This window comes from Babylonia areolata, chromosome 2, assembly GCF_041734735.1.
Source record: "Babylonia areolata isolate BAREFJ2019XMU chromosome 2, ASM4173473v1, whole genome shotgun sequence".
NCBI lineage: Eukaryota > Metazoa > Mollusca > Gastropoda > Neogastropoda > Buccinidae > Babylonia > Babylonia areolata.
Window position 1 is genome coordinate 5,724,605 of NC_134877.1, and position 16,426 is coordinate 5,741,030.

The window sequence follows — 16,426 nt, forward strand, 5'->3', positions numbered from 1 at the left end:
TTTGTGGTCGGGGAAGGGAAAGTGTGTGTGTGTGTGTGCGCGCGTGTGCGTGTGTGCATGTGTGCATGCATGCGCCTTATGAAAATGATTGTGTTCTCTGGTGAGTATAGGGGTGGGACAGACAGTGATATTGATAGGGGGAAGGGGAACCGAGAGATGAGAATTCGGTCCCCCTGCACTGAATTTTGTTGGCTTCAGGTACACAGGTCTATACATTCTTCTCTCGCACGTCATGTCATGACGTAACAGACTGCCATGCACTCAGAAGAAATGATGCAGGATCTGGCCCCCCCCCGCACCCCCCACTCTGCCCCTGCCCCCCTTCCCTCTTCCTCCACATCCCAACCCCACCCCCCACACACCCCTCCTCTCCCCTCTTCTTCCATCTCTGTTATTGATTTCATGTCATGTTGAAGCACAGGAGATATTAATCAGTCTTGAGCCAGGATGTAGTCTCCAATAACAAAAAAGGGCTATGCCGCTAAGCCATTTGCATTATGCAGAAAATAACATAGCCAATTCCTTTTCTCTTTTTATTATTATTATTATTATTATTTTTTTAAAATATATTCTCTGTCTGTGTGTGAGGTCAATGTACATTTTTATAGTAACTATGATTGCAACCAGTGATTGTTTTGATTAAATCAGTTTTTACTTATTTGATTTTTCATTGTTTTAATGAAATCAGTTTTACTCAATTGATTTACTTATTCACTGTTTAAGGCACTTGGTCTCAGTTGGAGCATGTTAAGAACTTTGAATTATATGTGGAATGTGGATCTGAAATTGAGTTCTATGTTTTGTGAGATATTCTACCGTGTCAAGCCGAACGAATACATTTAGAGTGTGGAAATGAAAAATTGTTGGTATGAATGATAAGTGAATAATCAGAATCATCACAGTCTTGTGTTTATTAGGTCTTACCTTCCTTGTGTTGCTCAAGTATTCACTTGTGCTTTGGTCAGTCGTACACTGTGGTGGTTATTTGATGTGTTTAGTGTGGTAGGAATTTTTGTGTTACCATTTTCTTTGTTTTGTTTGATTTTTCATTTCTTTGATTTTTTGTTGTTGTCATTTCAGTTTGTTTTCATTTTATTCAACCTGTTTAGCATTGTTTTTCAAAGATGGCAAATCTCTTGAATATTCTGTGACATTTTTCTACAGTTGGGGAAGAGGCTGTGATAATATGTGAACACAGATGCCAACGTGACTGTAATTTTCACCAAATGATCATATGTCCCATCTCTATACTAAATGACTTTGATGAGAGAAACAGTGAATCAGAAACGCCTTGTTTTTGTTATTACACCCTGTTTCTAACTTTGTACATGTGCTGTACGTAACCAAAGTATGAATCATATAGATGCTGCATGCAGCAACGAATGTACGTGATGTACACAGCACACAATTTTGCGAGCACTTGATAAGTTGATTGTGAGTTCCAGTGTACGATGGACTCATCTGTGACTGATACACTCTGATCAGTATAGTATGTGTACATACATGTGCCTTTTTCTTATGACCGTGTTTTGAAATGTATGTCTCAAGTGTTTGTGAAACCATCATGTAATTTAAGCCCTTGGCTGCCGGCGATGAGTGTGCACTCATCAGCTTCTTCTTCTTCTTCTTCTGCGTTCCCCATGATCATGGTCTCAGCCTTGCAGTCCTATGCTGGAAATGAAGGTGGTGGTCTTGATGAGGTCTTCTTTGGTGCCCCCAGAGCTTTTCTGCCAGTGTGGCTCCATAGGGCCACTGCCGCGTCCGTGCATCTTGATACAGGGGGCAGGACTGCAGGATGTGCTCCGGGGTTTGTGGACCTGTCTTACACGGGCAGTCAGGAGTGTGTGACAGCTTTATTCGGTGCACTTATCAGCGAATTGCTGTCACCTCACTTGAGATAAGACACATCTTACTGGTCGGGATGCTGGTCACTGCTCTGTGTTTGGAGGAGGATGGTGGCCGAATGGTTAAGACACTTATCTGCAGGTTCAGTGTCTGTGAGGGTGCGGGTTCAATTCCCTCCAGCCCTTTCTCCCAGGTTTGACTGGAAAATCGACGGGCGCAATAGCCGAGTGGTTAAAGCGTTGGACTTTCAATCTGAGGGTCCTGGGTTCGAATCTCGGTGACGGCGCCTGGTGGTGGGTAAAGGGTGGAGATTTTTCCGATCTCCCAAGTCAACATATGCGCAGACCTGCCAGTGCCTGAACCCCCTTCGTGTGTATACGCAAGCAGAAGATCAAATACGCACGTTAAAGATCCTGTAATCCATGTCAGCGTTCGGTGGGTTATGGAAACAAGAACATACCCAGCATGCACCCCCCGAAAGCGGAGTATGGCTGCCTACAGGGCGGGGTAAAAACGGTCATACACGTAAAAGCCCACTTGTGTACATACGAGTGAACGTGGGAGTTGCAGCCCACAAACGCAGAAGAAGAAGAAGAAGAAGAAGACTGGAAAATCAAATTGAGTGTCTAGTTCTTCTTCTTCCTCATTCGCCTCCCATTAGATGAGCAGCACGGTGTCCTTGATGAAGGCTGCCATCCGTCGCAGCTCCTCCAGGGTGCCGTACAGTTTGGCTTCCACTGCTGTCGGTGTTTGCCAGTACTTCCTCCTGGATGCTGTATGCGTCCTACAGTTTTGAAGGATGTGGTCGGTTGTCATTGGTCCCTCACCACAAGGGCACCCTCCACTCTGTCCAATGCCAAATTTTGTGTGCATTTGGTTGAGCAGGCGGTTGTGTCCAGTCCTCAGATGGAAGATCTTGACCTGTTCCCGTCGTTCCAGCAAATGGTATCTGTCTTCTGGGTTATATTTTGGATGAAATGATAAACAGAGGTCCCCCGTGTGCAGCACGCACTTGGTACACTGAAACAGAACCCATGGCAACAAACGGGCTGTCCTCTGGCAAAATTCTGTAGAAGAAATCCGTTTCGATATGCACACAGATATATATCAGTGCACTCAAGGCCTGACCATGGGTCATGCTGCTGGTCAGGCATCTGCCTAGCAGATGTGTGTGGTGTAGTGGATATGGATTTGTCTTGAGTGCAGTGACACCTCCTTGAAAAAAACTGAAACTGAAACTCTTTGTTTGGACATCTTCCTCTTAGGACTGAAATTTCTTCTGTTCAGTGAAACAGTGACACCATTGTCATGGACACAAAAAGAAGGAAATGTCATTAACTCACTCAGTATGGCCAGTCCTCTCTTCTCCTCTACACAGACCCCTCGGATGTCCAGTGGGTGTCTGAATGACCCAACTTTTAGCTTCCATCGTCAGAATTGTGGTATTCTTTGTCAACATTCACCTCTTCAGTATAAGAGCCTTCCGCTTGCAATATTTTGATGATGGTAATTGGGCTGAAATGCTGTTAACGTCGTCTCTTTTGCCGTTCGTATGGAGAGAGTTAAAGCTGCAGCCACATGATCGTATTCTACTAAGGTTCAGCAGTTACAGGGTCAACCCCCCCCCCCAACCCTTTCCCCAACCCCCTAACCCCCCCCCCCACATCCTTCCCCCCCAAAAAAACAAACAAAACCCATGAACAACCCCCCCCCCAACCCCCCGCCCCCACCCCTCCACCCCCCCCCCCCCACACCCTCACTCAAAAACCACACAACAGTTTCAGTTTCAGTAGCTCAAGGAGGCGTCACTGCGTTCGGACAAATCCATATACGCTACACCACATCTGCCAAGCAGATGCCTGACCAGCAGCGTAACTCAACGCGCTTAGTCAGGCCTTGAGGGGAAAAAAAAAGAAAAAAAAAAGGTGAATAAATAATAGATAAGCTTACACAAATCAATAAATAAATAAATAATAATTATAATGTAAAAAAAAAAAAAAAAAAAAGGTGAATAAATAATAGATAAGCTTACGCAAATAAATAAATAAATAATAATTAAAAAAAAAAAAAAAAAAAGGTAGTAGTAATAATAATATTAATTAAAAAAACACACAAAAAAAACAAAACAAAACAAAAAAACAACAACAACACTAAAGTGTAGCTTTAAGTTAGCGGCAAGCTGTGAATGTCTGTGTGGTGTTTAGAACTGAACCTGGTTCTGGTGTTTAGTCCTGAGGTGGTGTGAGTCCGACAGTACAATACATGTTGTGTGGTTCTGTCACCGTCCTTTTCCCTGCTTCTCCCATCCTCATTCTCTGTCTTTGTCTTTCTGGATACCAGAAAACTGCATATGTCATTGTGTGTGTGTGTGTGTGTGTGTGTGTGTGGTGGGTGTGGGTGTTGGGGGAGTGGCGGGTGGGGGTGGGGTGGGGGTAAATGTGTGCTTGCCTGCGTGTGTGTGTTGTGTGTGTGTTTGTGTGTTGTTTGTCGTGTGTGTGTGTGTGTGTGTGTGTGTGTGTGTGTGTGCGTGCAAAGCCTAGTGCATGGTGGTAGTCTGATCCTAACTGCATGGTGTGCATGCAGTAGAAAATTCTTTTCTTTTTTTTTTTTTTTTTTTTTTGTTTGTTTGAAAGAAAGCAGTGTTTGAGTAGGGACTTGGGTGGAATGAGAGCAAAGAGAGAGAGACAGACAGAGAGAGAGACAGAGAACTCAGAACTCAGAAATATTTTACTGCAAGGCCGCTGACCTGATTGCAAAGGAGGTACATACATACATTTGAGACACACAAAATACCCAAAAAATAAAGGGGAAGGGAACAACATCATGGACACAACAATTCAGACCTGAAAAAGTAGAGAATTAAAGATTTTAGTTCATGACACTTCCTGCAGCAACGTTTTTGGTTTTGAAAACAATTATATTATCATGTCATTTCTTCTCTCTTCTTTAAGGCATGATAGATAAACATTGCCACAGAGTGAGTATTGAGCCTGTTTCCATTTTGTAAAAGTAACGCCAAGTCTGTATATTCATTTATAGTTTCTGAAAATGTTCACAAGGTAATTTTCCCTGATTGTACATTGGACATACTAACAGAAAATGACGTTCGTCTTCTGCAACCTTACAGACAGGGCAGGAGTTTTAATTTTCTGTTAACAGAGAGAGAGAGAGAGGGAGAGAGAGAGAGAGAGAGAGAGAGAGAGAGAGAGAGAGAGAGAGAGCACTTTGTGAGGACAAACAGTAATTTGATCTCTGTAGTAATGCTATCAATCTCAAGCTCTGATTGGCTGCCAAAGGTTAATATTATGCGGCACATCATATACATATAATTTTTTTTAGTTTCGTCCAAGCTCTGGTACATTCTGATCATGTATTTCAACATATCAGGAATTAACTCACTCAGTACGGCCAGTCCTCTCATCTCCTCTACACAGACACCTCGGATGTCCAGTGGGTGTCTCAATGACCCAGCCTTTAGCTTCCGTCGTCAGAAATGTGGTATTCTTTGTCAACATTCACCTCTTCAGTGTAAGAGCCTTCCGCTTGTAATATTTTGATGGTGGTAATTGGGCTGAAACGCTGTTAACGTCGTCTCTTTCGCCGTTCGTATGGAGAGAGTTAAGAGTCACACTCAAAGGAAGAGTTGAGCCTTTTCATGTGTGGCTGTCTGGGGATCAGTTTGGCCTGTGAAGTGTATGAACTGCACTGTGTGCTCTGTATTAGATAAGCTTCGGAGGAGAGTATGTGTGTGATGATGCAGCTTAACTCACTCAGTACGGCCAGTCCTCTCTTCTCCTCTACACAGACCCCTCGGATGTCCAGTGGGTGTCTGAATGACCCAACCTTTAGCTTCCGTCATCAGAATTGTGGTATTCTTTGTTAACATTCACGTCTTTAGTATAAGAGCCTTCCGCTTGCAATATTTTGATGATGGTAATTGGGGTGAAATGCTGTTAACGTCATCTCTTTTGCTGTTCGTATGGAGAGAGTTAAAAAGAAATGTTTCCACTTCCTTTCCAGTCCATTTCCCCATCCCCCCCCCCCCCCCCCCCCCCCCCAAAAAAAAAAAAAAAAAAATGCAGCATTGATTGTTTTTGATTAAGATGTACAGGTTTTCATCTGCAACAAAGGAAAATACAATATATATGTTAATTGCTTTTAACTCTCTCTCTCTCTCTCTCTCTCTCTCTCTCTCTCTCTCTCTGTGTGTGTGTGTGTGTGTGTGTGTGTGTGTGCACACATGTGTGCATATGTGCTTGTGTCCATGTGTACAAGTGTGTCTTTCAAAAGCCCAGCAAAAACAGATGTGGTTTGAAGTCATTAGTTTTTAAAACATGGTTTTATCATATTCATGTGATTTTTTGTGTGTGTTTTTGTTGTTGTTGATAGATCAGCTGTTAATACAGTACTTGACAATGGAGATTTGAATGAATTGGTCATGACATGTCATCATGTTTTTTTTTTTTTTGTTTTGTTTTGATTTTTGCATGCCCAAGACAAAAAAAAGATGTGCTCCCGGGAGTCGTTATATTTGGCTGTGAAAGCAATGTTTGATGTAGATGAATAGAATGCAGTTTGTGCGGTAGATGCTTGCACCCATTGCAGATTTGTGTGTGGCCCCACACCATGTATATATATATATATATATATATATGTACTACTGGCACTTCTTTTAGATCTGTTTCGATTTTTTTTTTGGATGGTTGTGGATGACGACATGGTAGTGGGTAGTATTTTATTTTATTTTATTTTTTTGTTATTCTTGTTCACAACTGCTGTATGTTTGTCTTCATCACGGCATGAGAGGTGACTGTAGGAGGCACCAGTTGTTGAGACTTGAGCCCTGTGTGGTCAGTGTCTGCATGTACGCTGTAGTTGCTGTGTCACTGGGGGCATAGAATGGGGGTGTAGAATCTTCTGGGCTTGTGGCTGTGACGTTGAGCAAAGCAGTGGCTGATTATTGTGGGAGACGACGGCTTGTTGGGGTTGAAAAAGAGCATGTGGGGATGTTTATCACTTGAAAAGTTGTGTGTATGTGTGTGTGTGTGTGTGTGTGTGTGTGTGCGTGCGTGTGTGTGTGTGTGTGTGTGTGTGTGTGTGTGTGTGTGTGTGTGTGTGTGTGTGTGAATGCATGTGCATATATGTGCATGCATGCATACGTGTGTACTTGTGTGTGCATGTGTGTGTACATGCTTAGGTCAGGTAATGTGTCATAGCAGGGACAAGGACAGAGAGAGAGAGAGAGAGAGAGAGAGAGAGAGAGAGAGAGAGAGAGACTATTCTGAAGGAATGAAACATGTTGGACTTTTCCCTCATCAGTCACTAGTGTGAATGTGTGTGTGAGAGAGAGAGAGAGAGAGAGAGAGAGAGAGAGAGGGAGGAGGGGAAAGGGTGAAGGGGGGTGGGGGGGGGGGAGAGGGAGGAGGAGAGGTTAGAGACAGAGAGAGAGACAGAGACATGCCCCAGTGAGCGGCTTGTAATTATTATTCATTATCAATACCAAAGTACATGGATGTGTGGTGTTAAACGTGTATTTTGGATTTGTAGCTCATGTCCTAGTACTTCAGCATTTTACCATCCTTGATTTTTTTGACATAATTTTTTCTTTTCTTTGTGACAGTATCTGTATCAGAAAGAATTGGATGTCAGGAAAGGAACATTTGTTTCATGACATAATATTGATATCACGGCAGGATGCATGAAGAGCAAGCCTCAGCCAGTGCAGAATATTGATTACATTTCAAATACAAAATGAGGGTGGGAGATGGAGGGTAAGGGAGGTGTGGGTGGCGTGGGGGGGGGGCGGGGGGGGGGGGGGGGGGGGGGGGAGGAGGGTGATGCACAGAGGGTTGCGGGGGAGAGAAGGAGTGGTGGGAGGTTGGGGGTGGGGGTGGGGGTTGGGGGTCATGCACAGAGGGTTGCGGGGGGAGAGAAGGAGTGGGGGGGTGGGAGTGCGTTGCTTGTTAACACACATTCATTGATTTTGCCAAGCAAGGGTGCAATGGCCCGGCTGTGTGAAATTCAATTTTGGCCAGTGCTGGCAGGTGCAGCTGGAAACATGTGTTAGGGAAGGAGGGAGGGAAAAGTGGGAGGGTGGGGGGTCAGGGGGATGGGGGGGCTGGTGGCGGGGAGGGGGGGGGGGGGGGGGTGCTTGTTGCTAGAGAGTTTCCCATTAGAACTGCCGGTAGTCACGACAGGCACCAGTCTCACAGCATTAGAGTGATGTTCCACCCGTTGAGCATGGCAAAAAAAAAGCAAAAAAAAGCAAAAAAAAAAAAAAAAAAGCATTGCACTACTGCAGGTCAAGTGGACAGAAGAGCGCAGCAACACATTGCACTTCGGTACAGTCTGTTCTCAGTTCATTCACAACCAGTCTTCACAACAGTACAACGTAATACAGTGCAGTGTAAGTGGACTGAAGTGCAGTGCAGTATGTACACCCCAGTACAATCTGTTATCACGTCAATCCCAACCAGTCTTCAACAACAGTTCAGTATAATACTGCAAGTGCATTAAAGTGCAGTGCAGTATGTACACTCCAGTGAAATCTATTATCACGTCAATCCCAACCAGTCTTCAACAACAGTACAGTATAATACTGCAAGTGCATTAAAGTGCAGTGCAGTATGTACACCCCAGTACAATCTGTTATCACGTCAATCCCAACCAGTCTTCAACAACAGTTCAGTATAATACTGCAAGTGCATTAAAGTGCAGTGCAGTATGTACACCCCAGTACAATCTATTATCACATCAATCCCAACCAGTCTTCAACAACAGTACAGTATAATACTGCAAGTGCATTAAAGTGCAGTGCAATAGGTACACTCCAGTGAAATCTGTTATCACATCAATCCCAACCAGTCTTCAACAACAGTTCAGTATGATACTGCGAGTGCATTAAAGTGCAGTGCAATAGGTACACTCTAGTACAATCTATTATCACATCAATCCCAACCAGTCTTCAACAACAGTACAGTATAATACTGCAAGTGCATTAAAGTGCAGTGCAATAGGTACACTCTAGTACAATCTGTTATCACATCAATCCCAACCAGTCTTCAACAACAGTACAGTATAATACTGCAAGTGCATTAAAGTGCAGTGCAATAGGTACACTCCAGTGAAATCTATTATCACATCAATCCCAACCAGTCTTCAACAGCAGTACAGTATAATACTGCAAGTGCATTAAAGTGCAGTGCAGTATGTACACCCCAGTACAATCTATTATCACATCAATCCCAACCAGTCTTCAACAACAGTACAGTATAATACTGCAAGTGCATTAAAGTGCAGTGCAATAGGTACACCCCAGTACAATCTATTATCACATCAGTCCCAACCAGTCTTCAACAACAGTACAATATGATACAGTGCAGTAGAACATAGCACAACTCTATCTTTGTTATCCTGTGGAGAACATTGAACTGCTCTGTCAGAAAGAGGGTGGTGGAGGGGTGGGTGTTGGGAGTCAGGGGTGGGGTGGGTGGAGAAGTCTTCTATGAACATATATATAAAGACATGCTGGAAGATCATGGCTGACTCTTTGGCCACTTTTCCTGCCATTTGGAAGGAGTCTTCTATGCACGTGCTGATCATCATGATCTGACATAATTATGTTCAAAAGTAACTGCTGAAAACTCAGACATATACTGGAAAATCATGGCTGATTTTTTTTGGCCACTTTTCAGCCATTTGGAAAGAGTCTTCTATGCATATATCGAGTGTCATAATTTGACAGATATATTCAATAGTAACTATTGAAAACACAGACATATGCTGGAAAATCATGGCTGATTCTTTGGCCACTTTCCAGCCATTTGGAAAGAGTCATCAATGCACATATTGAGCATCATGATCAAATGGATTTGTCCAGTAGTAACCACTATAGACACTATAGATATGTGCTGGAAAATCATGACTGATTCTTTGCCTAATTTGCTGCCATTTGGTGATGAAGATTTTATGAATCTGCTGCCAGAAAGCCATGCCGGAAACAATGCCTTTTTTTTCCATGAGGGCTGTGCTCACTTTTGATGTTGCTCGGCATCATATTAGGAGAGATTTGTCAGACCTTACTCACACTGTTCAACCAGCCAGCAAACCTTTCAAACTGTGCAGTGTGTGTTGTGGTGCATTCTTCATTCAGACAGTCACTCAGGCTTTACCAACAACAGGCATTGTTTCGGGGGTGGGGCTGGAGTAGGAGTGGAGGAGGGGGAGGGGGAGGGGGAGAAAACTGATAAAACTTCTAGTACTGTATTCATATAGATCACTGTATCATCATCTTCTTAATCACATGGTGAAACTGTATTGTTTAATTGTTACAAAATCATTGTTCCATTTGCACTGTTACTCTGTTAAACAAAATTATGTACAATTTAAATGATTTGGGTTGATCGACATTGCAACTTATATGGTCTGTAAAGTTAATACCCAGGGATGTGATCAGTGCATCAACATGGTAATGATGTTCTGTTAAGCCAGCCTGCACTCTTTTCAGACATCAGCAAAATGTCAACACACATACTCTGAATATGAAATAATTGAAATTTTTGTATGAAACAAAAACCAGACTCTATTGACAAAGGGAGCATACTGTAACAACAGCAGCAACAAGGCAACAACATTAATTAACAACAATAAACATGGTTGAGACCTCTAGCATATATGTATTCTTTATTTCTTTTCAACTCAGAGCACCTACAAACAGGACAAATAGTACATAGCTGACTGCTAACACAGGGACACAAATATTCATGAAAGCTTATCTCAGATTTGATTAGAATTGTTTAGTAAGGCTCTCAAGGCCTGACAAAGCACGTTGGGTTATGCTGCTGGTCAGGCATCTGCTTGGCAGATGTGGTGTAGCGTATATGGATTTGTCTGAATGCAGTGACGCCTCCTTGAGCTACTGAAACTGAAACTAGTAAGGCGCCCATTGCTGATATCAGATTTAATCAAAGATTGGTTTAGTAAGGATTGAGCTCTGCTCTTCTGCTCACATTTTTATTTTAAAGCATTGAGGAAATTGTGTGACCGGGTGAATTGTCAACAGTTGAAACGGTGAGACACTTTACATGCTGGAAAATTGTTTTTAGAGCTGGTGTGTGCTGCTTTATAGATGTATGTTCGGCTGCAATGGAAAAATGAGCATGTGTGTTAGGTGATGGTTGTGTTGCCAAGTGGATCTTACTGCATGGAAAGAATAGGACCTTACAAGGGTCAGCAAATGTATGTGTGTATAGAACCATTCACAGTAAGTCTGACATGTACCCTGCAAGTGTTTGTGTGTGTGTATACAGAACTGTTCACAGTTAAGCCTGACACGTACCCTGCGTATCGTGTGCATTGCGTTGATTTCTGCCTTGCGTTTGGGTTTCATTCAGGTTCACTGAATCTGGCACTGCAGTTCACAGGTGTAGAGAAGTGTGTGCAGTTCATTTATTCTCCTGATTTTTTGCTGTTGTTGCCTGATATTTCCCGTTATGTTACCGTATTCAGAAGTGTTTTACCTTTCGATGAAAGTTTTGGTAAACTAGTAGAAATAGCATCACTTTTTTTTGTGTGTGTGGACATGAAGCAGAGCTGTTTAACTGATTTCAAAGCAGGGACAATGTTTTGTTATGTCCGAAACGAAACTTTTTTTTTTTTTTTTTTCTTTTTCTTTTTGTAATAAAAGGAGAACAAAACTTAATGCACAGAAATTCAGAACAAAAAAACCAAGCTCAGAAGAAAAGTTGATAATTTTGAAAACATCTGTTTTTGTTGTTGCATGGATAACAGTCAGTAAAGTTCTTAATGCAGGGTCGATGTTTTGGTCATTGTTCAAAACGACACTTTTTTTTTTTTTTTGTAGCAAAGGGGAACAAAATTAAATAAAAAAAGAAAAAAGAAAAAAAAAGTTGTTGATAATTTTCAAAACATCTTTTTTTTTTGTAGGCTAGTTGTTGCATGGATCAGAGTCAGTAAAGATTCTAGCTAGCTCAGCCATAGACTGCACACTGGTAGGTCAGTGGCAGTGGTAAAGTTGCAGGGCTGAGTGTAGCCGTGGCACAGTGCACGGTGCTAGGGTGGATGAAGGTACAGTGGTAAAGCTGCCCACTGACGCACCACTGTTACTGTGTGTCCTGCAGGTGCCAGGTTCAGTGCCCCTGGGGGGCTGGCTCTAGCTGGGGCCACAGCAGCAGCCACCACTTTCGGCTCTGTGGGGATGGGGTTCGGGGGCATGGGGGGGCCCTTCCCTCCCCCCTACCCACTTGCCTTTCACCACCTAGCACAGACCTACATGCACGCCGTGTGGCGCCAGGGGCTCTACCACCACCACTCCTCCTCCTCCTCTTCCTCCTCCTCCGCTCCGTCCCCTAACGCTGCCGCCACCTCGGCCACAGTGTCCCTCCAGGCCTGGAACACCACAGGCCCCTCGCAGCCCGCGGGGACCCTCAGCGCCATCAGATCTGGCAGCACTGGCGGCGGGGTATCTGGGGGAGACAAGGGCAAGAGGACACTTACGCCGGCCCAGCGCATGAGGGAGTACCGTGAGAAGCTGAAGCGCAACCCGGAGGTGTACCAGCGCTACAAACAGATGAACGCCCTTCGCAGCCGCCTGGCCCGGATGCGGCGCACGCAGGAGCAGATAGAGAGGGACCGTGAGAAAGCACGGCAGCGCAACCTGAAGAACCGCGGCCCCAGCCCGCGACTTCCCGGCGAGCTGGACCTCATGTCGCTGACGTCGGATGACTCGGCGCTGGACTTCAGCCTGGCGGGGCCCGTGACAGCCCCTCCCACCCACCTGCTGCATGAACCGCCTGCACGCCTGCCCTACCTGCTGCAAGACACCTTCCATCTGCCTCCCTCACTCCATGACAACGTGTGTCTGCCTCAAGCATCCGAAGGGGACTCCGACATGGTGGTGATGCCGGATGACAGTGCCGGTGCCGCTTTGCCTCCAGATGCCCCAGACGCTGCCACTCCCTCCAGCACTGAGGATGCCCAGCTCCTGCATTTTCCCTCCTGTTCCACTGAAGACTGGGAACCAAGTGTTACGTTTGAAGACTCCACAGGGTCAACCTGAAAACCACCTTCTTTGAGAGATTGGCAGTGATGAATCGCAGTTATGTTTGAAGACTCCACAGGGTCAACCTGAAAACCACCTTCTTTGAGAGATTGGCAGTGATGAATCGCAGTTATGTTTGAAGACTCCACAGGGTCAACCTGAAAACCACCTTCTTTGAGAGATTGGCAGTGATGAATAACGATGAACAGGTTCTGATCTATGACATAGTGATAGAAACTATTGGACTGTTTGGTCAGTGTATTCTCAGAATGAATATTCAGAACTAGATTGTGCCACAAAACCTGGGATTCTTTTCCCTTTTTTTGTTCTTTTTTGTTTGTTTGTTTGATATACTGACAAAGCATTTCTTGTTTTGATGGAGATGAATTGACTGAAGATAGTCTATGCAGTTACTGAATGATCTGTATCTTGTGATAGAATACAGTTTTGTGCAAACTCTTTACTCATTGCCATATTGCCCTTTTTTGTAATCTGCTACCTGTCAGACATGTTGGTTGTTTTTTTTTTCCCTTTATATTTCAGATGAACTGCTATTTGTTAGACTGCAGATGATTATTGTTCTGCAGTTGTTCCTCTGCTGTCTGGTTAAGTAGCATGAAGATGTGCAAACCCTCCATCTGTTATTGCTGGGCTTTTACGTGTGTGATACTGTTGCCTGTCATCGAACTCTGCATGTATACAAGTCTGATGTTGCGAGAATACTTCCGTGACACAATGTGATGGGTTCACATGTGAGAATCTTTTTGGTGTGATGTTTTCTGATGTATGAAAACTCTTGGTGTGTTGAATTCTGACATGCGGCAGTCTTGGGAGTGATGAAATTCTGTCTCTATGAAAAGCTTTTGATACTTCCTTTGATCCTATAACTTCCTCTTGTAAAGAGAGACTAGGTGTATTTCTTTACAAGTTACAAAAGGTATCATTCACTGATTTCATATTGGTCAAGAAAACTTCATTGTTGTCCATAGTAGGTATTACAGTTATAGTGCACAGTTGTGATTTACAAATCATCATAAGAAGAAAAAAAAAGATCTTGTGTTTAAAATACTTAAAAAAAAGAAAAAAGAAGAAGAAGGAAAACCAGGGGTTTAGAATGTTTGTTGACAACACTTACTTTTGAAGTGATTGTTTATATGTAGAATATTAGTGGAGAGTTAATCTTGTGTCTTTTTCGTTTAGATAATAAGAGAAGCATTTATTACTGTATTTAAAGCAGTGTTGTTGTTTTTTTTAAAAAAAAAAGACAAGGGGGGTTAACAGAAGTGTGTGTGCCATCTCCTGACACATTTCGTTTTTTGTTTTTGAGATGAACCCCAGTTTAATTTTGCATTAAACCACTGAATACATTGTTCTGTATTTACAGTTTCTGTAGACCGTAAGAGATAGTGATAATTGGTGGTGGTTGTTCATGCCGACATAAAGCCGTGTTCTTTACCATGTTAGTTATTGGGGAGTTCACAAAATGTTAAGGACCACTACATAAGAAAAAAAATGTATGTTTTCATAATATGAGAAAAGAACAGAGAGAGATGTTTAAATGATGCAGTTTGCGTATGGTCTAAACCACTGGCTGCTCATTGAATACACTGGCAGCTGTTTCAGGCACATGCAGCTTGAAAAATTGAAAAATGCGTTGGAAAAATCAAATGTTTCAGCTAAGAATTGAAAGTCATACAGTGTTTTTTAATTTTATAAATTAAATATAATTTTTTTTTTAAATGAATATTGTGGTCTGTCATTGTAAAGAAAAGAAGTGCATGTGAAAGAAAGCGCCTCAGGTTATGAGCTGTGCGTGTTATACTGGCTGCACACAGCGGTCTGCTTGCCCAGCATCATTTCACACCAAGCCCCTCTAAGGAGAAAACTGTACTTCTTCTTCTTCTTCTTCTGCGTTCACTCATATGCACACGAGTGGGCTTTTACGTGTATGACCATTTTTACCCCGCCATGTAGGCAGCCATACTCCGTTTTCGGGGGTGTGCATGCTGGTTATGTTCTTGTTTCCATGTGCATGCTGGGTATGTTCTTGTTTCCATAACCCACCGAACGCTGACATGGATTACAAGATCTTTAACGTGCGTATTTGATCTTCTGCTTGCATATACACACGAAGGGGGTTCAGGCACTAGCAGGTCTGCACATATGTTGACCTGGGAGATCGTAAAAACCTCCACCCTTTACCCACCAGGCGCTGTCACCGTGATTCGAACCCGGGACCCTCAGATTGACAGTCCAACGCTTTAACCACTCGGCTATTGCGCCCGTCGAAAACTGTACAAATTCTCAAGAGGTCCTTAATGTCTTGTGAACCCTGTAGTTCAGCGACTAGTTTGTCATCTCCACGGTGTCATCTCCATGGTGTCATCTCCATGGTGTCATCTCCATGGTGTCATCTCCACGGTGTCATCTCCATGGTGTCATCTCCATGGTGTCATCTCCACGGTGTTCAGCAGTGTGTGCCTGAGCTGAATCCACAGGGGGGGGAGACGATCAGCAAACTGCAGAGACCATCCGTTTATGTGTGTGTTTGATCCATGAGCCCTCACTACTACCTCCCTCTTCCCTCAGTCATTGTTAATCTCACCAATGTTGGACAGGGTTTTTTTTTTATATCATCTTTATGCATCTTTCAGGTCAAATAATTATGTATACTTTGTGTCGGTTACTGGTTGTTGACACCTGACAGGAAAAATATCAAGGTTGTGCATTTATCTGTCGTGTTACATATGCCATCTCTGTGTCTGTGTCTCCTGTCTGTTGTGTGTGTGTGTGTGTGTGTGTGTGTGTGTGTGTGTGTGTGTGTGTGTGTGTGTGTGAAATAGCCACTAAACTAGATTCTTTTGTGCTGTTTCTAACCTCAGGTTTTGTATCTGAAAAATCATCCATCAGGGCAAGAAATCCAGTTGTTTAGTTGTTGCTGTTGTGGTCCTATGGACAAGTACACTATGGACAAGTACATAAACTAATCTGTTCATCAACCTAAATATCCACTTGCTTTAACTTACTCACTTTGCTTCCAATTCAGTTTGACTCCCAAAGTAAAGAGTCGCTCACCAAAGAGAAAGGAACAGAGGGAACAGATTAATCATTTCCACATTTTATTCACAGAACACGCCTTGCCTCACACAACACTCTGTTGGCGTTCTGTTCTGAGATTGGAGGTGGGGGTGGGGGTGGCGGGGTAGAGATGTTGAAAGTAGTTCTTCTTCTTCTGTGTTCACTCGTATGCACATGAGTTTTTACCCCGCCATGTAGGCAGCCATACTGCGTTTTCGGGGGTGTGCATGCTGGGTATGTTCTTGCTTCCATAACCCACCGAACGCTGACATGGATTACAGGATCTTTAACATGCGTATTTGATCTTCTGCTTGCATATACACACGAAGGGGGTTCAGGCACTAGCAGGTCTGTACATATGTTGACCTGGGAGATCGTAAAAATCTCCACCCTTTACCCACCAGGCGCCGTCACCGTGATTCGAACCCGGGACCCTCAGATTGA

General features: G+C 43.5%; 1 protein-coding gene across 1 annotated transcript in view; it reads left to right on the forward strand.

Annotated features, from left to right (window-relative positions):
• Window positions 1-12,933, forward strand: part of LOC143296799 (uncharacterized) — a 47,252-nt gene extending 34,319 nt beyond the window's left edge. Inside the window, exon 5 of the mRNA XM_076608823.1 lies at window positions 11,985-12,933. Within this exon, the coding sequence (XP_076464938.1) occupies window positions 11,985-12,922 (938 nt within the window). The 3' untranslated portion in view covers window positions 12,923-12,933. The remainder of the gene's footprint in view (window positions 1-11,984) is intronic.
• The last annotated feature ends 3,493 nt before the right edge of the window (window positions 12,934-16,426 follow it).